The sequence below is a fragment of the Prinia subflava genome, chromosome 14 (genome assembly GCF_021018805.1).
Source record: "Prinia subflava isolate CZ2003 ecotype Zambia chromosome 14, Cam_Psub_1.2, whole genome shotgun sequence".
Taxonomy (NCBI): Eukaryota; Metazoa; Chordata; class Aves; order Passeriformes; family Cisticolidae; genus Prinia; species Prinia subflava.
Genome location: NC_086260.1, coordinates 7,199,329 through 7,223,774, shown reverse-complemented (window position 1 = coordinate 7,223,774; position 24,446 = coordinate 7,199,329). Strand labels below are relative to the sequence as shown.

General features: G+C 45.1%; 1 protein-coding gene across 2 annotated transcripts in view; it reads right to left on the bottom strand.

The window, feature by feature from the left end:
- CADPS (calcium dependent secretion activator) overlaps positions 1–24,446 on the bottom strand; it is a 208,717-nt gene that overhangs the window by 17,012 nt on the left and 167,259 nt on the right. For both annotated transcript variants that reach the window (XM_063411759.1, XM_063411760.1), the window contains 6 exons: positions 22,639–22,794; positions 19,713–19,860; positions 14,053–14,127; positions 12,899–12,982; positions 7,835–7,867; positions 5,127–5,234 (listed from right to left, as the gene is read on the bottom strand). In XM_063411759.1, the coding sequence (XP_063267829.1) occupies positions 5,127–5,234; positions 7,835–7,867; positions 12,899–12,982; positions 14,053–14,127; positions 19,713–19,860; positions 22,639–22,794 (604 nt within the window). The remainder of the gene's footprint in view (positions 1–5,126; positions 5,235–7,834; positions 7,868–12,898; positions 12,983–14,052; positions 14,128–19,712; positions 19,861–22,638; positions 22,795–24,446) is intronic.

The window sequence follows — 24,446 nt, the reverse complement described above, 5'->3', positions numbered from 1 at the left end:
ACCAGCAAGGGCAGCCTGCTTCGGAAACATGAGGACAGTCCTGCACCATGTCTCCAGCACTCCTGCTGGGCTCCTGGCTGAGGGAAGAAACCCAAAATCCATCAAAATCCACCAGATGCGACATCTGCATTGAGATATCACTGGGGCTTCCTAAAGGGCCAACTCAGCTAAGCCTGAGGGACAAGGTTTGATGCTGGAGCCTCAGCCAGGGGCTTTTGCCTCCCTGAAGGTGGTGGGAGGGAGATGCTGGCTCCTCTAGCTGATGAGAAGACCTGGAGTGACTGTTCCTCTGCACTGAGGACAGCTGAGGGCAGAGCAAACCCTGGTCTCCTCGCTGCCCTCTCTGCTACACCTGCCAGACCCTGCTAATCCCACCCTGCCACCAAGACCGAGAGCCGTTTCTGCCTTGCAGAGAGGAACAGGCTCATTTCTCGTTTCCAAAGTAATTTCTCTGTCTGCTATCCCGGCTGTGACACAGACCCAGGGAGCTGAGCACTCCCAGTGACAGTGAAGTGGTAAAACTGCCTTCTGCAGAAGGCACGGTGGCTGCTGCCACCTCGGCGGGCGGTATCACTGCGTGATTAAGTTCTTACCAGACTTTTTGGTAAAGGCAACCTTCCTGATCTGATAACTGCCAAGGACAAGCCAAATACGCAGGGTCAATCCATGCACACTTAATCTCCAGAAGGCAGATTAAGTGTATAATTGACCCATATAATCCATGTATCATCTCCAGTGAAATGTTTTCTATGTCCGGTTTAGGCAGACATGAGGCCCGTAAGACAGCGATCAGAGACACAGAATTACCATTGCAGTGGATTTCATCAAAGTTAGAGATGGCTTTTTAATCACTGATCTCAGAGACTGCTAGATTTAAGCAGATGAACTAGCACTAAGCACATCTGGTTTAATCCTTATCTTCTACTCAGGCTGGTGTCTTCAAGAAGTACAAGGAGGAAAAAAATAAATTAATTTTTTTTTAGGTCCTCGCAATCTTAGGAGCTTCTCTTGGTGTTTTGATCCCTCATATCAAAAGCATGTTTTTGTTTTTTTCGGCAAGATATTGAATTAATCATCAGAGAGAAAAATGCCATCTGCGCTATTCAGGGACTGCATCAGGATGCTGGAATTCGCAGGATCTCAGGGAGCTCACCCGGTGTTCAGTAGCCTTTTGTGTATCTGCTACTCACTTTGGCTGGGGAGCAAATAGTCACCCCGTGTTTTACATTAGTGTTTACCAATTTATGTAGAAGAAAGGTTGGCATTCACACTATCTGCTAGTCAATCATAGACTTTCTGGATCACATATGTTGCAACGGGTTGAAACCTATGCTGTGAGTATCTAAGGGTGTTTGTAAAGATATACACACATACATGGATCTAGAAATAACTTCTGCCAAAGGGCACAACCCTCACAAGTAAAACTCCCACTGCCTTCAGACAAAATGATGGATGTATAAACTCTGATCTTATGAAATTCTGAATGACCTAAGACAAAGAGGACCTGAATTTTGCAGGATTGGTCTGAAGACTCAAGATCTCTCTGAAGATATTTTCCCATGTTTAAGATACACCCACCTGCTTCTGTCTCATTGTTCCTATAAAAAGTTCCATTCTGCATGTCAACTCTGCTCCCCTCTCCGGGCAAAAAGTGATAAAATTTTACTTCCTGTCAGGCACCACATAGAGTTTGTGATCTTTCTGCATTGTGTGCAAAATACCATAGGGTTTAAATCCCAAAGCACGCAGGCACAGGCACAGGAGTGCAGGGAGAGGATGCTACAATGCTTTTCTGAAACTCCTCTGTTACCACTGCTCTCTACCAATGGGCCTTATTACAGTGTTTTAGCTTTAAATGTTATCAAATTAGTGAGCCAGGCCAAGTAAATAAGTCATGTTACTCTACAGTAAACAGCACTGCCAAAAAGCTAGTTAGGTTTTGATTACCAGCAGAACTCCACGATCAATCTGTTCATTCAATGATCCCAAGAATACAGATTTTTAAAATTAAGATGACTCTATTTCAGGGAGGGGGGGATAACCCATCCTGACTAATTTGCAGAATTAAGAGGATTAACACAGAGACCACACAGAAATATAACAATAATCTGCTGCAAACACCAGTATCTCCCAAAGAGCAAAGCCCTGTTCTACAGGCACGAGCAAGTCAGACAATGCAGGGGAAGAGAGATGGTTTCTGAGCTAAGAAATCATGGCAAATGCCAAGAAAAGACATATTAACCCAGGTTCTCTGGGGACACAGCCTAACACACCCTGCAGCCTCTGTTCCTAGGTGGGAACAAATGGGGAATAAATGGAAACACAGGGCAGGATTGCAGAGAAGTGCGGGGACTGGGGATATCCCAGGAGTTCAAACCCCACAGAACGTGCGATAGACAACCTTGCACTGTGCACCTCTGCTCCTGCACTGCTCAGGACTGTGTAGAAAAGGGATGCAGCCCCACACTGTGAGTGTCTTTACTGGGACCCCCACTGGGTACACAGGATCTACCCACAGGCAGGTTTAAGCTGTTTGCTGCCACTGCTGCCCCTATTGTCATACAACAGCCTGAACTGGACTGAGATGTGGCAGGGGCAAGCCAGCACTGCTGCACTAAACCAGCTGAGGATCTGGCTGTGAAAGTGTTAATCATCTCATTCATTGCCTGGAGAAACTACAGCCAAGAGGATTGCTCCCCTGCCATGCTGGGGGAAGAGGGAATAAAATCAAGTCCAACTCTAACTCAGCATCATAAATACCATGTTTGATTATTCCTCTTCTCTTTCTTATTAAAGAGGTAGTTAGTACCTAAAATGTCCTTGAAAAATAAGACCAAAGGAGCTCAAAGACCCCATGACCATGATGCATTGCTGGGTTAGGTGAGAGGGGCAAAAGGCTGCAGGGCTTTGTCTGAGCTCAATAATGGAGTTAAGCACTTGCTCCTGCCTTTACCCAAACACGGGTGAACACAGCACCAACTTAAATGGGGTCTGCTGACCCCCAGGTAAACCCTGTGCTGGTACTGACCCACCAGGAGCACCTGAGCCATGATGGGAGCTGACCACAGGAGTCAGCTCCTTCAGCTGCAACCTGACAAAGACAATACATGTGACTGTTCAAAACATAATTCCAAGTTTTGGGTGACAGGGGCTTGGCACAATCCATTCCCTCCTTGCAAAGCAATTGCCCCACAGCTCTCCCTGCTCAAGGGCACACACTCACGTACATGAGACACATGCAAACATGCCAGTAGCATTAGATCCCAACTCTGTCCCAATGGGATGGAAACAGGAATGGGAACAGGAATGGGAACAGTTCCCACATGCTGCAATTCCTGCCTGCAGCCAGTGTAGGTCAAAACAGGCAGAGAAATGTAAAAACCCCATCCTTGATTATTTAATTCCACATAGATCAGGGAGACTTGAGGAAGGCAGGGAGGGAAAGAAGGGTTTTGCATTTTTTGCTTTCCACCAAGGTATCTGCTCTTTCATTTTTTTGTTCATGTTAACTGTTAATTTGTTTAAAATACGGCTTGGTAAAACCAAGTATGAGTGGATCAAACTGAAATCAATATTTGTGTTAATTACAGCCTTTTGAAAATTGGAAATAATGGCCCAAATCGGTACAAACACACCAACTGTGAATCATAGGGAAAGGATGAGGGAAAAGGCAGTGTGGGCATTGAAAAGAACAGTCCAGATGAGCTCTGGAAATTTAACTGCTCGTGGAATAAATTTCAACACAAACGAGCAATGCACTCGCAGGCCCGCTGCAGATGGAAGCGACAGTCTTTTGTTTTATGTTTTGTTTTTTCTCCCCATGCCTGCTTGATGGGTGATTTGCGTCTGGTGCTCACGCTGCAAACTCTCCCCGGAGCGAGCACGAGCCGAGCCCGGAGGAGGCACTGCTGTGCTCTGTGCATGAATGAGGCATTCTCAGTGGATATGGGTCATGCTAGTAGATGTACACAGCAAGATTATTTGACTCTTAATTCATGCCACTTGATATAATGTGATAAAACATTTGACATGAGAGATAAGTTCCATTTTAATCTGGTAAGTTATGGCGGAGAGAAAGAGTGGGAATTTTAAAGGAAGAAGAGGTTTCTGAGGGACAGGTAATGTGCAGAAAAAGAAGTATTGAGTGAAGGAAGAGGTTGGTTGGGGGAAAAGCAGCTTTCCCTGCACACAGGGAAGCAAGAGTGAGTAAAGAAAGCATAGAAGGCTGTTAGAGTTCCAGAGCCAGGAGACTGAGACATGGCACTGCTGAGAGATGGAAGGAAGGAAAGTAGGGAAAGAAGCTGCTTCAAACAGAAATTGAGATATAGACAAATACCCTAGAGAGACTGAAACACTAATGCTGCAGGCTGGTCATCAACAGAAAACCTTTACTATAGAACAGCTACAAGGACAGAAAGGCTTTAACAAAACAAGAGCAATGAAAACAGAGATACTTTTAACATGCATTCAAACATAAAAAACCCAGGCATCACAGGTCACTGTTCTCTCACAGTCCAACAACCTGATATTGTGCCACTGAAAATGAGCTGTGAACATCTGGGACAGTCCTACCAGCCATCTTCATCAAGGAGACCATGTCTCAAATTTACCTTTGGTGGCAGACACCACAACACAGTCCTACTTTATACCAAAGCCCATTCATAATCAGCTCTGTTTTGATTAGCTTTTAAAATTAGTTTACTATGTTAAATTTGCTGTCAGATTTGGAGTGCTTGCCAATGAAACAATGCAGAATGTGCAGAAGAGCTGGCCCTTAGCAAATACATCTGCCAAAAACTTGGCTCCAGTTTAAACAGTGAGAACAATGACTGAGATGTTCTGAGAGAGAGAAATTTGCACAAGCCTAAACATATTAAAGAGCTCTCTTAGAAGATACTGTTTCTTTAAAATCCACACACAGACTAAGACACAGTAGACTAGAGTAGAGATTCAAAGCAGGCAGAGAGCAGATACGAGCTTTAGTCAGAAAGAAAGGAAAGATTTATTTATTTTTTAAAGCTATAACCAATAAATTTTCTCAAAATGTGACTTATCCTCCTGTCTTATTTTGTCACATTTTGTGTCTCTCCTGCTTGGTGTCCAAGGAGGAGAGGGCATTTACTTACATCAAATAACCTTTCTATATACATCTCCTCATTGACCTTATCACGCAGGACATCCTGAGAGTGGCGGACAAATGTCACATAGGCATCAGCAACATCCATTCCTGGCTTCTGCACGGAGGAGAGAGGAAGAGAGAGAGAGAGAGAGAGAAACATCAATAGTGATGCAGGGGGCAGCTTCTCTGTGCAGCCTCATCACTGCTTTTTCTTCTCTTCCATCTCCTGCTGTCCTCCTGCAGTTTGCCCTTTCCTACCTGATGGAGACTTACCTGATGTCACACTTCTACAGCTCTCTGCAGAATTTAACTGATTTTTAAAGAGTAGCCTAGAAGTATGCAAGATTTTGAGGATAACAGCATTGCTTTAAAGCACATGGGAACTGAAGCAGCTGGATGGGAAAACACTTAAAAAAAAATCTTGTTTGAGTTCACATTGCTTGATATATTGGATTCAAACTTACCTCAAAGGAAACCCATTAAAATATGGTAACACCAGTCATTACAAGAGCTGCCACAAAACCTTAAATTTGTGTGGCACACTGTAAGTTTGTTAATAACTAGTGTCATTAGTTTCCATTACTGTGATTTACCTCAGATCACAGAGTATCATTTCTCTGCAAGATACGATTGTCAGCCGCTGTAAATTGAAGTTAGTTAACACATCCCTGTAATTTCCAGGGTGAAAATGAGGACAGTTTGGAAAGCAGTAGGAAGGGAGTTTTTTAATACAAAGCAAACAATTATCAAGCAAAGGGCCAGAGCTTGGCCCTTGGGAAGGCAGTGACATTTCTTAACACCTACTGCAACAATGACAAGGTAATAATTTGAAAAACAATGAGGACAACACGAGTGTGGCAGTAGTCAAGTGTTACACTTTCAAGCAATTTTCAGTCTGCTGATCCTGCCCATTCCAAGGCAGGATTAGACAGATTGGTTTGTACCAAGACAATTGCAACAGAATTACAGAATTAGATTTAACTAACATTTGCAGAATTAAATTTAAGTGGTGGGTGTCTGTTCAATACCAGGATTTCCCCTCTGTCCTCTAGTCAAATGGGTTTTTCTTCCTCCTTCCCCTGCAAAGGCTCACAGACCATGGGGTGGCCTCTGCACAGGTCTGGGAGCTGTGTGGGGCTGGTGAGTTCATTAAAAATGTTGAGGCTGTCAAGGAAGCCACTGTAATCTGGTTTTGATTCTAGGGGCAGGTAGGGAAACAACTAAAAACAAACCCAGGTGAATGATTTCTGCTCTGATTTACACAAAGAACTGGAGCATCTGTCTGGCTTTGAGGAGAGGAGCAGAGCCTGCTGCAGACCTCCCAAGGGTGTCTAAGGTACAAAGCTTTTGGAAAAGCTTGAAGGTGTTACATAGCATTTTATTAGGACCACTTCCCTGGAGATGCTTTTCTTTCCAGGAACATAGAAGCATCAGAGAAGGCCACATTTTGCCCTAGAAGTTACTTAAAATAACTGTTCTGTGTTCAAATTTCTCATGACAAAATATTTAATATGCACTGAAACAACTGGGAATTTCATCTGAAGGATCTCCACATTTCCAGGGCAAGAAATCAATTCTGAGTATTTCTTCCCAAGGCTCTCAAAAATCTTGCTTTTATTACTCCAAGAGAACAGGATGCCAAGATCTGCACTGGGGTATTTTAAACCAAGCAACACCTCTTACTGTTCAAGAGTTTGTCTTTTCCATGCTAGGCTCAAGATAGGATAATTTTGTAGGCAACATTTAGGTTGGGCTAAAGGGCTGAAAACACCAAATGCAGATGATGACGTCCAAGATGTCTGATAAATTTATCACATTGTCACATGAGAACATGCAGAACAATACACCTGCATTAAATATACATGCATTTTACACACACATCATCAAACTCATCAGAGTTACTCTTGATTTCCACCACCCAGTCTAACTGGGTGCAGGAACTGGTGTGGTATATTAAGATCTCTTTTTCTGCATTTGCAGTTGCTCAGGATCTTTCTGCCTGTAAATGTTACAGTAACCCCTTATTCCAGCCAACATTCATATATTACACTTCAACTTAATTTAAATGTAAATTTCTGGCAAGTTAAGTGCTCTGTCTAAGAACATTAAGGGCTCTCTTCCTTATGAATCAAGGTCTAATTAGAGGAGACGATGTACAGTTTTCTTACACCAATTACAGAAAAATGGAAAAAATTATTTTCATTAACAATTTCCCAAACACATGTTGGTAGCTCATCACCATTTCCCCAAAGTAATAAAAAAGTCATTTTCCAAAAGAGTAAAATAAACCAACAATTAGAAGAACAAAAATAAAATAGATTAACTAATGTGTTAGATGTGTGTTGGCTCAGTTCTAACATGTCTGGACTTTTTGTTTGGAAATTATACTGTATTTGTACAAGTCCAAATGAAGAATTAACAGAATGCACTGCTCCCATTTTTTTTTTTCAAATGTGATTCAAGCCAATTGCATAAATATGGTACCTTTTTGACACCATCTGCAAATTGTTGCCTAAACAGCCTCATAGGTCTTCATAAGAGGGTAACTGCTCATTATTAACATAATGGAGATATCCTTTCCAGTTCAAATGTTAGAAGTATGAAGGCCCATGGTTCAGTCTTGGCTGTCAATGCATAATGTGGGTTGCTACACATGCCACAAACCAAAGCACGATGCAAATTACTATTGACAGAAGTTGTTTAAAATGTGCTTACGGGTACATCCACGTATTTGGAAGCAGCCTTCACCTGTAAAAGGAACAAGAAGAGAGTTAACACCATCAGTACCTTTTCAGGTCTTTGTTTTTTCCTTTAAACTCTGTAAGACCATCTCCAGCCAAGACTTGGGACAACATAACGCTGAGTAGGTTGAAAAGGGTGATGAAACTCACTTTCCTGTCTAAAAGGGTGGTATTTTTGTTGTTGTTTTTTTCTTTTTTTTTTTTTTGAGAGGTAACTTTACTGCTGCTAAAGCTCTAATAGCAGCAGATGATAGTGTGGGAGTTGTGCTTCTACTTCAGCGAGCGGGGGAAGACGGGGTTCGTAAGAAGACATCGTTATTTTCTTCGGAGGCCTCGCTCTCCACCTGATGCCACGTGTCTCCCAAGGCACTGCATGTCTCTCCTGCTGGGAGCTGTATCCCAGCAGCAATGGCATGGTGAGGCTGGCAGGGGCCTGCACCAAGCTACACACAAGAAAGCATCCAAAGGACCCTAATTTTTCTCCCTTCCCATCGTACTGCCCACAGTGTGCTCCCACAGTTGTGCAGGCTGTAGCCTGGGACATTGTCAAGGCTGGATGAGGCTTTGAGTAACCTGGATAGTGGAAGGTGTCCTTGGCTGTGGCAGGAGTGTCGGAATGAGATGATTTTTAAGGTCCCTTCCAACCCAAACCATTCTGTGATGCTCTGCTAGGCTGAGGGTTTTCTGAGAAGGGATGCACATGAATGCCTGTGGCTGGGCTGCTTGGAAAGTTGTGCTCACATTTCACAACCTGGCCCTGTTGCCTTCACATGCAGCCTCTCCTGCATTCACCTGTTCCTCCCTCACATCAGTGAACTGAATCCAAAACAAAAATTATTATTTCCCCCCTTTTTTGCTGGCCAAGAGCTTGCAGACCACGTTGGGGCAGTGTGCTCAGCCATCCCATGCAGAATGCCCTGAAGCTTTTCTGCTTTCCAGATTGAACAGCTACCTGGATTTTCCCTGATCTTCCTCCCTTTTTAGAAGATGCTGTTGGAGGGAGGGTATCAGAGATGGACACTGCACTCTGTGGTGTCATCACAAGCTGGTGCGATCTGCAGGACCCCAAATTGACTTTGTCTGTGGTTTTCCATGCAGCAGGGTGCACACTGCCTTGCGCAGGAGGCGGGGTGGCCCCTGACGTCAGGGCCAACTCTTCCAACTGAGCAGTGCCCAGCTGGCCAAAGAGACCTTTTTCCCACTGTAGCATAAGGCACAGTGTCTAGAAAGAGTATGGCTGGGATTTTCCACAACGCTTCTGCTTTTAATTAGGGTAAGCGTTGCCGGCCATCTTTGTTTGGGTGTAAAAGCTCACCTGCTTTTAAATATTTCTAAAGCTACCATTAAAACAGCCTAAATATAACACGCACACAGTTGCATCTTGGGATGAATAAATTATGTGTCCCGAATGAGAGAATGAATGTATGTGTGAGACAGAATGTGAGAGTGGGTGGAAGCACTCATATGGTGTGTGTGGGGGGTGCATAATTAAGCACAATGAGGCGATACAAAAGACCAGACTGGTGGTAATTGCCGAGGTGAACGCGGCGAGTATTGGCAGCGCCCAGGCTGCCGAGCCGGGGGGCAGGAACAGAGGGAAGGGCAGGAGGAGGGCACCGAGCGCCTGCTGCTGCCCTGTGACCCCGGCTCTGGCTGCCAGAGAGGCTGCAGGGGAACGGGGCACGTCCCAGCACACGAGTTTATGAAGGAGGCAGCAAAATCAGCACCGGAGCAAACACTTGTCTTGTCTCCAGGTACTCCTGTTTCCAGCCAGCTGTCTGGACACCTTGCCCTGTCTCTGCATTTATCCTCACAACTTTCTTGGTAGGTGGTGAAGTGCTATCTCTTGCTCCTGCAGAGTGGGAGCGGAGGAGCCTCAGCCTCCATGCGTGAAGGCAGCTGGAGCCCATCCAGTGGATGCAGCTCCAGGAGAGCAGGCAGTCATGGCACACCCACGCAGGCAGGGTGCCCATGCGAGCACCAAACCAGCAGTTTTTCTGAGCAGCAAAGCCCAACAACCAGGAGGAAAACCTGGAAAACAAGGTGGCTCAACAGCCTGCAGAACTCAGGCTGGAGTCCTTGCTCGGGGCTACACCTGTACTTTCAAATATCACACAGAGCATGAAGCCAGACAGAGCCAAACCTGCCAGCTGAGCGTGGATTTAGCACTCTTGGGTCCAGCTTAGCGCCACTTTCAAACTACCTTCTCCAAAGCCAAGAGGCGACAAGAATAACTCAGCTTCCTGCGATCTCCTCCCTCCACCCACAAAAAAACTGAGCTGCTTCTCCTGCCCACTCTCCTTTAATCAGAATAATTACTTGTTTTTCTTTAAAGTCAGATTTGGCTACATTTAGTGAAATTTCCAAACTGCCGGATGTTGTGTGATTTTTGCTAGGCTGCCGTTTTTCACAAAGTATGTGACTTTGCCATGAAACATCTCAGTTTACCATACAAATTCTGTGCAGAACAAAAATAAGATCTTTTACTTCTGTCTCCCTTGGGTAACATGGAATCTTTGGTTATAATTACCACAGGTGTAATGCTCTGCCTGCAGAGGCCATCCAGATTACAGGGAATTTTAGCAGCTGGCACTCCTGTGAGTCAGTGGATCTCCACACGCAGACACCCAGCCAGGGCCTGGGCTGGTGCCGCCAAGATGCACTCAAATGTAGCAACAAACAGAAAAAAAAAAAGTCTGGCCAAATTTAGAAGGGTGTTTTCCTCTCAAAGTGCTCTGCAAGGAGAAGTGGCTAGTGAGAATTTATTAGGACAACAGATGCATTAATTTTATCTTGAATTTCGAGGCAAGAATTGGAAATGAGGATATCCTACTAGGTGATAAAACTGTCTGTCACAAGACCCCCAAGTACATGTCACTTGCAGAGCGCCTGGAAAACACGCGATGAAAGAAGTTGGTGGAAGGGGGTGGGAGACTAATGCTTTCTGGAGCTTGGACCATCACACTTTGTTGTATTTGTTCAGACAGGGAAAACGTGGGAGGTGGTGCAAGCATGCTGTAACAAGAGAGAGAGATTCTGTATTTATCACTGCAAAGACTAAACACAGCAAGTCACATTACTACTGCAGGGAGAGGAGACTTGCTAAGCCCAGTGCCAAAGGGGTCAGGGCTGCTCCTCAGCCTCCTCTCCCAGTGGCTCCCACCAAATATGGGGGCCAAAGCGAGAGACGTCCCTTTGTCAGGAAGGAGCAATCCTGCTCCTCTGTCATGTGCCCAGCCCACTTGCTGTGGGCGAGGGACCAACACTTCTCTGGAGACATGCACACACCACACACAGCAGCTATTTGGATACACATCCCTTCCTGAAAACTCATGAAATCCAGGCTTTGGGACCACGTTCGAAGGCTGTGGGGCTGTTGGAGGGGCACAGACTGTTTTGCTGCTGCTGGGGCAGTTAGCTGTCAGTAAGTGTCCGAGGAGCAGCAGAGAGCATGCCTGAACCCCGTGCCCTGACAGGTGCCCAGAGCCCAGGTGCAGCCAGGGCTTTGCTCAGCAATCAAAGGGAGCAGCACTCGGCAGTGTAAACAGTAGGATGTGGTGGGAGCAGCGCAGCATCAACCAAGGAACAGCTTGGATTCAGGGAGAAGGAAGGGCTGCACATCACAGTCTACACGGGCTGATGCTGGTACTTCCGATGCCTGGAAAGCTGCCGCCTCCACATCCTCTGCTGCTGGCACACGAGCATTTCCTAACCCTCCACAGCACTGGGATGAGGGAAGGTATCCAGGTATCCATCCCAAGCATCCCCTGCATCCCCTCCAGCCTGGGTGAGCACAGCCCTGGGGCTGTAATCACACTGGGTTTATCCTGGGAGAAGAGCTGCACTGCGGGGCAGTGAACGGAACACCCTCCCTTCCTCTCTTCTCTGAAGAACAAAGTGCCTCCAGCACACCTGAAAAGTCAGAATGCTTAGTTTGAACCCCATGGTGGTTCAGATAAGCTGCCAGACTGTGTGCACAAAGCTGCCAAGAGCAGTTTCTTGCCTCTGCTGTTAAGCCTTCCTAAATCCATCTCCATTTCCAGATGGAACCTACAAACTGCCTCAAACTCAGCAAAAGGGCCCAAGAGTAGCAAACAGCAGACATTTGCAAGTAACTAAGACAACTCCAAAATGAGATTTTGGAAAGATTTCCCAGTTTGCAGAGCAGTGCCTTCTGCCTCTTGCCCAGTCTCTGTGAACAAGTCAGTGCAGGAGAGGTTGCACATGAAGGCAACAGGGCCAGGGTTTGAAATGTGAACACAACTTTCCAAGCAGCCCAGCCACAGGCATTCATGTGCACAACTGTCTGTGAGCCGAGCGAAGCGAAGTCCTGCTTGCACAGAGACACTCTTGTAAACTTTCTGGCACATGCATTTTCAGAAGACCTTTGGAAATCAGCTGCCATGTGTTCATCCTAAGAAGCTGTCACAACAATTTTCTGGAATACAGCTCTGATTGTTAAACCATCGCTGGATACTGAGGCCAGTTTTGCACAGATATTGGTCTGGTCCTATACCTTGCTAGGAAATATGTGTGAGTTGTGGATTGGTTCCTCAGTGTTAGGGAGAAATATGGCATTAGAGGCACCTTGTGCTTTGTGATCTCATGGCATTTCCCCATCCCTGTCCTCTTTCAGAAACACATAGTCACTCCCTAAGTCTCCCTTATTTTGCTGTTTACTATTTAAGATGATCACTGTTACGGCCAGAAAACTGAGAGGAGCATACCTATCATGTGAAGTGACAATGAAGCTAACTGCATGTACACTGCAATGGTTTTTTTTATCTTCATATGTATCCTCTACAGAATAAACTTCACCAAGCTGAATGATGGATGGAGATGGCTTTTCTCTGTGCATCCTGGATGTTTATGTACTGTATATCTGCATATAGGTTGTTTGTGGATGCACGTGGGGGTTACAGTGATCAAACACCACAGAATGGAAGAGTTATTAGGTAGCTGATCTAGTCCTGGGAGAGCAGGAGGTTACAACCCAGAAAAAAAAAGAAAAAGAAAGGAAACTATTATCTGTACTTACAGTAAATGACAGGAATGAAGAAAACAAAGTTCCTTCGTCATATCTAGACAGTTTAGCCAAGACTCCTTCCAAAATGGTGACAAACTACAACGACAAAAAGTATTGAAATTATTTTTAATAGTTGGACAAGGGTGTAAAAAACTGCATCACCTTCAAAGGAGCCCGTGGACCTCTCAGCACTGCCAAAGGAATGGACCACCTGTCCCTGAGCACAGTGGGCAGGGAGTGGGGAGGAAGGAGTGCTTCCTTTTGGGTGCTGTGGTGCAGCTCTTGCTGACTGGGAATCACCCCTCAGTGTCCTGGGTGGTGCAGGGGACAGGAGGTGGGTGCAGAGTGTGGGGAATCCAGCAGAGCCTCTCTGGAAGGGGAGGGCTGTGGCTCCTGCTCCCAGTATGCAGTGGCAAGCACGCAGCTAGCTGGGTACTCTTGCAGAAGAGTTGAACTGGCATATGTTGGTGAATTATGTTTAAAGGTCTCCACTGTATAATAGGGATGACTTGTTCTCAGAAAGTTTGAAACTAGAGGAAAACACACCCCACCATCTTTCTCCTTACATACCAATTCCCCTCCGTGTTAGCACAGCACACCAGACCTACACAACCACCCAAGGGGAATGCTGGCAGCTGAGCTGCAGAAGCTGACTCTGATGAAAAACAATTTCCAAACAATTAAACCTGACATTTTGGAATGTATTTCCCACTACTGTCATCTCTAAATTAATTTCTTAGAAGAGCATATGGTGATCTTGCACAAGATGAGCTATTTTGTCCACACAACCTCATGCGTAGGAGTGGTGACCACCTCTGCATGGCACCCCAAAGGCTCTGCAGCAGCGTTTAGCAGTGTCACCCCCTGACTGCAGCTACCCCAGTGCCGTGAGGTGATGCTGACCACGGGGTGTTACCCCTTTGACATAACACCCATCCTTTAAAGCCACTTGTGGCCCAGTATGGCAATCCTGCCAGCAGAGTATTATGTCTCACACAGCTCCTTATCAACTAAGAGTCACCATGAAGGGACTGGGAGATGTATGATCTTGCCTGTGGGAAACAAGAAGCCAATTCAACATCCTAATGTGTCACATTTTAATGGAAACGCACATATTAAAGATGCAACGCTAACAGTGAATCACTTCACCTGAAGCTGAGGGTTACCTTTGCCACTAGGAGTGTTATCATTTCTTTGACGGTTTCCTCAATTAGTTCATCTATTTTTGAATGGTACTGGTGCTAAAGAAAAATAAAAGGAGAGGGGGAGGAAAATATTAGCATTGATCACAGCCAACAGCTCTGCACTTGTCAGTCTCTTCCCTTGGTAAGCCACAATACATAGTATTAAACCAAACAATTATGCAGCTTATTACCCTGGGCCCCACTGCAGTGGCCAGTGACTACTTACACTTGTAGGAGAGACCTTGAATTCAGGAGAATCCTGCATCAGTTTTGAGGCATGGGCAAACCCTGCCCTGCTCTGTGTGCCCACAGCTCTGGGAGCCCACATGCCCACAGCCTGCATGTCTGAGGGGAGGCTCTACCATCCCTGTGAGAACCAGCACCCCGTGCTCCTAGAGATTCTGAAGTCCCTTTGCTGCACTTCCGTGGGTGTTATCCTGTCCTGGCGCATGGATTGCAGTGGACAGTGGGATACACCTGCTGCTGGAGGGGAACAGGCAGCCCCTTCCATGGGCACCACAAACCACCCAGCCCTTGGCAAGGGAATGGAGAGGATGTGCTGCTCCAGGGGGGCTTGCAGTGGGCTCAACCACTGGGAATGGTGCTGCACCCTCCCCACCTACTGCAGCAAAGCAGCTGAGCCTGTGTTACCCTGGGTTCAGCAGGCACATGGCTCAGGTTCAGCAGTTCAAACACTTTGCTGTTTTGTACTGTGAGATAGATCTAAAAACCACCCAACAAACCACGACGAGCCTCTTTGTCCCATGCAAAAGGCAGCAGGCAGTGCAGCCCTGAGCCCCGGGCAGGGGCAGATCCCGTGGCAGCAGCTCAGCACCGGCTGACCAAGGCCTGTGCCTGCAGCACCAGCATCTCTGAGTCTTCAACCCAATTTCTGCACATGCCAAACCTTGCTTAGCTTGGGAGCTCTGATGCAATCAGCTGCAATATGGCTAGAATAGGTACTAAAATACAGTCTTCTACTAATTTAGAAAAGACCTGTTTCCAATACAAGATTTAATTAGTGAAAACACACAGTATATTCTTATTTTCAATGGACTGAGAAAATACTGATTATGACTGCTTTCCAACACAAAACATTTGATTTTTCAGTCAAACATTTCAAGCACTGGTGCTAGTCACTATATTCATTACCACTTGGCATTAATATTGTTTTAAAATGTTAACGTCAAATCACATTGAAAGAGACAAATCTGCTTTAAATACTAATCAGACTTTGGGAAGGAAGACTGTGAGGGCTTTACAAATGCTAGCTGCTGGTCTCAGTGTCTGATCGGTACTCTGAACTGCTCTATAGTTTGGGGTTTCTCTTCTATGCCAGTAACATTATCATAGGAATTTGGGAAAAAGAAAATAAAAGTAGGACACACTTACCCACTCTTTTGCAAACTTTTCAGATGATTGGGGACAGAAATAAAGAGGAAAGTGCAAAAGACAGGAAAAAGAACATATGAAGATAAACAATAAATAAACCAAAATCTTTTAAAAAAAGAGACGTATGAGAACAGCAGCATCATGCACAGAAACAATAAGCGATGGAAAATGAAATGGGGTCAAAACCTCCTTTCGCTGAAATGCCAGAGATCGCTACCTGTAGGATTTGGTGGCAGTAAAACAGCAGGAAGGGACCGGATTGCAGCTGACACCTGGCGCTCTGGTACGGATTTATTTGGCTCCGAAGAGGAGGGGAACCGGCTGTCCCCAGGCAGGGTTCAGCCTTGGGACAGCCACACAGCCCTCACCGGGCGGCAGGGCCAGGAGGGGACACGGCACGGCCCAGCCCAGGGCCTGCCTGGGGCACCCAGAGCCTCACCTGGACACGAGGACAAACCGGCACCGCCACGCCACAGGCTGCGATCTGCTGGGCCCACGCGGGGAAAACATACACGAACAAGCGGGTGATACTTGCATTGGCAGCTCCCATTCCCATGTCCTGCTTTGCAGGTCAAGACATACACAAGTCCCTTATGGGATCATAGTTATGATTGATCTTTAATGCAGAGCTAGGCCTTTTCAGCTCCCAGGATTGACCTGGCCTTTCCCAGCATAGCTGGAATGCAGCTGTGGGGAGACAGGGACCTGTAACAGCTTGGTACAGGTAGAAGCTGCTGATGTGCTTGGCAGACACAGCCAGGACTTCCTAAGGGAAATGGAGAAGGGGTTGTGCATATATTGGGGTGTCTCTCCCATTATGTTTTCCTTCTGCAACTGCATTTTCTGTGTGTGTAAAACTTTGCAAACAAGTATTCAGCTAACTGCTTTCATCAAGTAAGTCATGAGTTTGAATTCAAACATGACTAGCTATGTGCAAAGCAATTCACTGTGAAATGCACTGACTGATGCATGTTCAATTACAAGCTTGTTTCAAAAGCAAATAAGAGCCCCAATGGAATAAAACCACAGCTCTGAGAGCAGGAGAGGAGCCTGTGCATGCACCAAGGTGGTGTAGCAGCACCCTGAGCGATCATTCCCATCGCAGCCGCAATCCCCAGGGCACAGTGAGCCCCGGTGCCCCGGCAGTGCCCATGCAGGACAGGGCCTGCCCCAGGCAGCCACAGCCATGTGCACCCTGTGCCACCAGTGCCACAGCCCCAGCTCCTCCTCAGGGAGGGGAGCCTGGCCAGGATGGGTCAGAGACGGCGGCGGTTTGGAATGCGAGCGCCTGGTGCTGCTACAGATGCCTGGCTCGCAAAACCAGCAATTCCAACAGCTCCTTCTACATTCCTCATGAAAACACTCAGGGTTAAAGATCGCAGAGTTGGTTTGCTTTACCCAGCATAGCCCCCACTCAATCAAGTTCCTCATAGCTTTCTATTAGCTCAATTATTACAATCCATAATCAGTGCACTACAATGATTCAACTTGACTTTATGTGATGAGTATCTTGCCTTGTCATGTAACAGATTGTGTGTATGTTGTATTTCTCTAAGGACCATCTGACCTTAGATATTAAATAGAAACATACTAGACCAACTGAGAAACATTTAATACATACATTTATCCCCTTAGATGTATTAAAAATTCAGAGGAAAAATAAATATTTAAGATGGTAAAGTATGTTTACCAAATGTTTTAACAGCTGCCTTTAGAGACAAGGAAATGGAATGAAATGATGGGTGTTTGTTTCACAGGGTAATGCTCGCAAAATGCATTCAAGTGTCTGCTAAAGTGAGTGTGGCTGAAGGTAGTGTGAAAGGGAAGGCCTTTGGGGTGGGAGGGAACCCACAGAGCAAGGTCAAGGAAGGTGTTGAAACAGTCTCTGCCCACATAGTGATTGAACTGTCAGAAAAATCAGTGGTTTGTTTCTAATAGAAATGTCATCTCTGGTTATGTCGGGGCCAAAGGCCCTGCCTGAACTCTGTGGTGGGCAGTGTGAGCCCTTTTTGCTGCTGTCTGCACAGGGACATGGGCTGGAGGAGCCACGTGCTGGCTGTGGCACTGATGGATGGTCCCATCAGTGAGTTTCTGTCCCTCCCTGGCTGCTCATTCCTCCCCTTGCTGACCTGTGTGGCTGCTACACACCAGGGATGGGGGACAGAAGGACTCAGTGAGGCACAGACCCAACTCCCCATATTACTGAGAAGGACCCAGGCTGGAAACCCAGGCTGGAAACCCAGGTTCCCCATGCCTCTGCTGTGCCATCATTTCCAGTGGGACTGGAAGAGGTGGGGTGGTATTTTGTCCTTCCCTCCCAGATTGTAATGACAGATCTATATGGGCACTTTTACCCCAATCAGCCTGATCATCTTGGCACACAGGTTTAGACAGCTTCAAGAAGAGGAGATGGAGATAGCTGAAACACAGAGTGGTACGAGTGAATGGAGGGGGAGGTAGTAACACTAATTAAAAGAAAAAAAAGAAGGGAGGGTGTATAAAATACTGCAGCCCTAAATGGTAACCTATGCACCAATAATTTACGTCTGCTTTACAGGTCTGTTAGTTTAGCTATCTGTTAAAAACGTCATGTCCCAGCAACTGCTGCTTGCCACAGGGGTTCAGCTGTCTCCGAGCTGTGCACCAAACACCTCCTGGAAGTGGCCCAGCCAGATTTGCAGCTGATCCCGGCTGCAGCCCAGGAGCAACCACGCAGCTGCCTGCTCCCCTGCCTCCTGCAGTCTCAGTCAGGCTGAACCTGCAGTGGGACTGATGCTCACAATTTGGAGGAAACTGTGGCAAGTTATCAGGGAAAGATGCAGAGTGCCTGGTCACAGGACACTCGGGCACAGTGCTGATGTTGTCAGTCTTGGGCCATCTGAATACTTAACCTGACAGTTTAAAGAATGCAATGAGCTTCCTCTGTCTTCATGACCTCTAAAATCTCCGTGTTCCCAGGGACTGTGCCAGTATAAGGGTTTGATCCTGGTTTGCAGTGTGGAGCATTGCAAACATGGACCTTTGCAGCTGACAGGGCACATCCAGGGTAGATGCTGCAGCAGCTGCAGGCTGAGGGATTTGGGAAGACAAATGGGTATGAATGTGGAACAGAAAATGGTAGAGAAGTTCATGTCCAGGCCTGGACAACAAAAGCCCACTCAAGATCTGCTCCAGTTGAGCTGGAGGACAAGGGAAGACCTGATGATGGGCAATATGAAATCTCTTACAAGGTGTGTGTCACAAATAAAATGTCAGAACTGAAATATGTATAAGAAAAATAAAAAGAACAGCTGAATCTGATCCAAACACCAATGACATCAGGGCAGAGAGCCCTGCTACATCCAGTGGCCTTTGGAGCAAGTTCCTTCAGAGGAACAAATTGAAGTGAACAACTGAAAAAACACAGGAACAACTAGCAATGACTCACTGCAAAAATCTGACCGTGGAAAGCTGTAGTGAAAAGGCTTATCTAGGAAATGCTGACAAGCAGCGGACTAGGTGAGCCAAACAGTATTTGTGAATTTATTCTAGACTGGTATATGAATATTTAATTTGGCTTGAAGTCACTGGAGCAAAATGAGCATTCTGATGCATTTAATTCATTCCAATTTGCCATGTCTTTCTAATTCACAGATCAATTCACAGAAACTTCAACCTGCAACTGTGGCTTCAGAAGAAAATAAAAATCAGCAATTAATTAAAACAGGTTTGTTGTTTGGGAACTTGAGTCATTATGAACCTGGAAATCCAGAATGATCCAGTGTGCTGATTATAGCCAGTACTCGAGGAAGGCAAAGCAGCCGGAATTTCAATCTACTTTTGGAAGTTATTTATTTTTGTGGCTTTTTTTTTGGTTTTTTTCCTTACATGCATCACAGCAAAAACTTGGCAGTCCTGTTTTCCTTATGTTTGTCCACAGAAAATAGCCATACACAGAAAGTGTGTTGCTGACACCTGGCTCCAAGGTGCAGGTAATGACTCAATTTATATGGTCATCATGCAACAACCAAGCTTGAGAGATACCGTATGCATACCACAGTCCTTGCAAAAAGCCACTCCTAAGTGACAGGGATTCCGAATGTTTCTATTCATTAGATTTGAGAGCAACCCCCTGTACATTCATCTGCACACTCTCTATGGAAGGCTAAATCCACAAACGATACAACGTCTCTGAAACAAGCACAACAGGAGACAGGAAATTTCATGACATTGCCTTTAAAAGCTGTGAAAGGAAGAACCTGCATTTTTACCTCTTGGCCCATTTCCATACTGCAAAGCTTTGTAGACTGAGCTTTGGCATCCACCATGACATTAAACATGGTGCATATTGATTGAGGGACTCGGAAATCTGTTGATCGGCTGGTTTTCTGCAGTTTTACTTCAAATGCAATCCTTGTTCTGTGAAGGAAAGTAGAAAAAGATGTTTCAGTTGCTTTTAAACATACTGAAGCCAATAATAATGATTTGAAACAATACTGAGAGGAGTTTGAGAAGCCAGAAAGCTGAATGCTGCTGAGAGTGCGTAGTGCAATTGTTACAAATGTGTTTTTTCTAAAAATGATTTTCCAGTTTAAAAAGAAATCCCCTTTTCCAGAATACACATTATTTATAAAGTGTTCAACAGTTTCAGGGAAACTGTGACTCTCTTATGCTTGATAAACAGTGTGATGATGTTACAAACAGCAGTGTTAATGCACACCTTTAATTTGGTTGCATTAGCTGATTGATAACCACAGCCTGCTGCACTAAAGGAAGCTCCTATTGCTCCCTAATATCAATTACAAATAACAGAAACTCCTTCATTGCTTGACTGAAAGGACACTGCCAGATCGTTGCATTTCTAGTGACATGATAGTATTTGCTGGCTGGAAGCTCTTAATTGTCTTGTTAGTTCTCAGAAGGGGTTTACCTGCACCACACAAATTCACCAGGATCTATCTGCAAAGTGTGCACAGGCACATAAATGTTCATATGAACACACTTACATCACACACCTCCCTGTTCTCCTGAGGTTTCACTGAGATCAAATCTGACATCCCTGGCAGTAACAAACCATGATACACCAAAAGCTTTGTTAGGCCAAAACCTAAAAAAATCTGATTCTGTATCATATTTTAAATACCAAGGCATTTGTGAGTCTAACACGGGAATGCTTTCCAGTGTGGTGGGCACTGCCTTGCCTTTCTTCAGAGCCCCTCTTCATATTCCAGAGGTACTTTAGTAATCTAACCTAACACAGAACAATTATCACATCACGCAGAATCTGCCAATAAATTAACATAGGAGGTTCAATTTAGAAATAACAAATAATATCAGCTGCAGCTCAGGAATAATTCTGAACTTGAATGATCCCCCAAGGGTTATGCAAATGAAAACTCATTTAGGACTGTGAAGCTCCTGTTCTGGGGATCAGATCTGAGCTAGTATATAGGTCCTTCTGCCTGGATTTATTAGTTAACAGGCCTTCCTTGCAAGGGCTGCTTTCCTGACAGCCCTGAAATACAACCCAGTGCAGAAGGCGGGGTGGCTCCTCCATGGATTCAACAGTTCAGAGACAGACGCGAAGAAAAATGTTGTGTCAAACTGAAATTGCTAAAGAAACCTTAGCCAGGCCCTGTTTGCAGGTGATATAAATAGGGAAGGCAGCATATTGGTTTACATCAGCAGTGGCATTTGAACTGATTTAATTACCAGTGCCAGATTTAGCCTGGACTCGGGGACTAGAATCTTGATAATTACTGAAAGGACCCAAGGAGACTGGGATTTTCCATCTCCTCATGGAAAGGAGCATGTTCCTACTTACTTATGCTCCCAACCATTATATATAGTTGTACCAATACAAGCTGGGCCAGGTTTTTACAGAGGGGCAACACATTTGTTGAAAGGTTGAGGCAAATCAGGGAAAAAAACCCACCTGGCTTCAAGGCACACAAGCCCTTCATTAGATGTACCTGGAAATTTGCTTGTTTTCCCCAGTTATCTCAGCTGAGATAACTTGGTCTGATTTTAACAGATCATTGCAGCTATAACTGCTGTAGGGAGAGCAAAAGGGCATTATTTCCAAGTGAAAAAAAGAAAAAGAGAAAAGTTTTGCTGGTGGTGCTGGGGCAGAGCAGAGAGCAGAGCTCCAGCAGTGAGTTTTCTTCTAAAGGACAGCCTGACAACTGGAGGACAACTAAAGCTCATTGTTTGTGCCAGACACAGGACCAAAGATGGGCTGCTGCAATAAACTGCTCAACATCAAAGACATTAAATGCAATATATCTCATTGCACTTAAAATGCACTGGGGTTTATTCCAGAATGGTGAGAGAACAAGCCTTGAGCAGTCTGCCTTCCTGTCTGCATCTCAGGGACTGAACGTGCCTTCCCCTGTGCTGACACTGCACATCCAGGCTAGTGAGGATTGTACTGAAATAAATGCCACACTCACACTTGCAGACTGGCCAGGAAATTGTGGTACAGAACAGCCACATCACACACTGCAGTTAATATTAGCATGTATCAGCTATATTTGGCATCCATTTTTTCTCTGGTTCATCTCTTTGTCTATGAATTTTTGCACAATGAAATACAAAGTTCATTTTTTCTTCTTCTTGCCTTGTTACCTCTCATGCAAATGGACACAAATTGCAGTGGAAAAGTTGGAAATTTAACTTCAATATTTTGCTTTCAAAATGACAGCTGCCAGTATGCCTAAGAGTTGCTTAAAGATATCTCTGTTTTGGAAGATCTGCAGGTAACTATGCTATAATGTGGCTGATGATACAACAGCTTTTCCCAATCAACGGCAGACGTGAAACCTGTGTGCCAAGCAACACACTATCCCACTTTTAAGAGAATTTTTTCTTGGTTTTTTTTTTTTCCATGTATCTGTGCTTTTTAGGTGGGTGCTGGGATCCTTCTTATGGCTATGCCTTCAGCAGTCAGCATCATCACACCAACCTGCATTTACAAAGATCTGACCTCATGTGCAACACTGAAAATAAGTAATTACCTACAAAGCCCAAAAGAATGGGTGATTTATTGTCTTATTGTGAATAAGCACTCTCCCCAGTCTCAACAGAGACGTGCCTGCCTGGGAGAGTCCACAATTCACAGCACTGGGATGAATTCCAGTTTTAGGGTGGAATAGGCTTTGCATCCTGTGAGCTCTTGGCTCACTCATGGGCACCTACCTTTTCACACAGGACTCGATCATGTCGCTTGCCATGAGCTTCAAGCGCTGCTCTAAGTGTTTCCCAAACTCCTCCTCAGGCCAGTGCAGATCCCGAATGAAGGTCTGGAGGGCATCAAGTTTCCAGAACATGTCTTCTGAGGTGCCTGATCCATTGCTGGCAGGGCAAAATGAGAACAAAAGTCAGAATTGACATCAGGGTCTTTGCAACCTGATGTGGAGACCATTCCTGCAACAAGTGTAAGGCAGACAGCAGTTTCATACACAGGACAACGCTGGCCATCTCCACCATCAGGATTTTGAGTTTTACCATACAATTGCCTAATCTACCTTGCTGTCATCACCCACAAAACTTTCCAGACCAGATGAGGAAGACAACATCATGAGTTACACACATTAACGGGAAGAACGTGTGTATGGTAAAAATCAGCCTTAGTTAATAACCACATTAACATATGTGATTATTAAGAATTAAGGCCAGAAATTGTGGGAGAAAATCCTCGATCAATAATAACTGCCATACTAGGCTGTATGCAGTTATTAAGGTTTAGGGTTTCATGCAATTCTCCCCCCTCCAGATTTTATCTTGAGTTTGCCTTGTCCACCCAGTGCAGCCCCGTTTCCAGGTAAGGGACAGTGCTAACAAGTGGTGAGCGAGGACACACTTAATCTCTTGAACAGCTGAAAAAAAATTGGGGTGAGTCAATTGAGCTAGGGGTACATCTCATATCCAGGAGTTTCGGCAGGATTTACTGCTGCACCTTTTTCTTTTCAAAGGCAATTACAGGACAACAAATTTACATTTTAAAAAATTTATTTTCCAACAACTTTGGTCTGCCACAAAATTCTCAATTTCTTTCCCAAGCATATATTCTTGTACCCACACCCCTGCCCAGATGGAAGTCTTTAGTCCTGCAGTGTGTAGCTACACCAGCTCTTTTCACAGTATAATTATATCTCAAACCTCCACTTAGAGAGTAAAAATACAGGACTGGATTGCACTCTGTTTGTGCAGAGAAATTTATGCATCCATAACCCTTTTCTCTCCCTCTCTTCTCCTCCCTCACTTTTTTTTTTTTTTCCAGAACAATTACCAAGGGAGCTTCAAGAGTTTCAACCCCCTCCTCGCATACCACTAATGCTAACACAGTAATTTATAAGATATTTAACACACCATGCATTACCACTTGTGCTGACATCTATAGAAACAGATGAGGGAGGGTGTTTCTATCGTGACAGATGCCAGCTGCATTGAGTTAATGCTAGAGGAGCTCAGAACTAATGCAAACAGGGCTACTCCCAGGTGAGAACTGTAGTCCCAACATGCCAGAGGGGTCCTGAGGGATCCTGGACCAGCAGAGTCAACAAGATAAAGAATGAATAGTCTCGGTTGTAGGAGGAACGTATCTGACACTAAGCAACAGGTAACATGTCCTTGATGGAGGGGAAGGGTGCGTAAAAGGAAACCAGGGAGATGAAAAGATAAAGAATCAGGCATTTGCTTTAGCCAGGGGACCACTTTGGACAACAGTCTCACATGTTCATCTACAGTTTTTAGTTCAAACCTGTGCTTGGGTGTAAGCAAGCTTTAACAGTCTAAACCCAGTTTTGGAACTGCACGAATTTACATTTAAATGATTTAATGTGTACAAATACAATAATTGGTATTTACTACAGCAATGTTATGACACCCATTTGGTTTCAAAATTTTTGAAGAATTATTCTCAGTCTTTTTCTCACTTTTGATTAGGGCTCCATCCAAGTAAACAATAAAGTATATTCATTTCCAGAACGCAGTGTTCGTGTTTT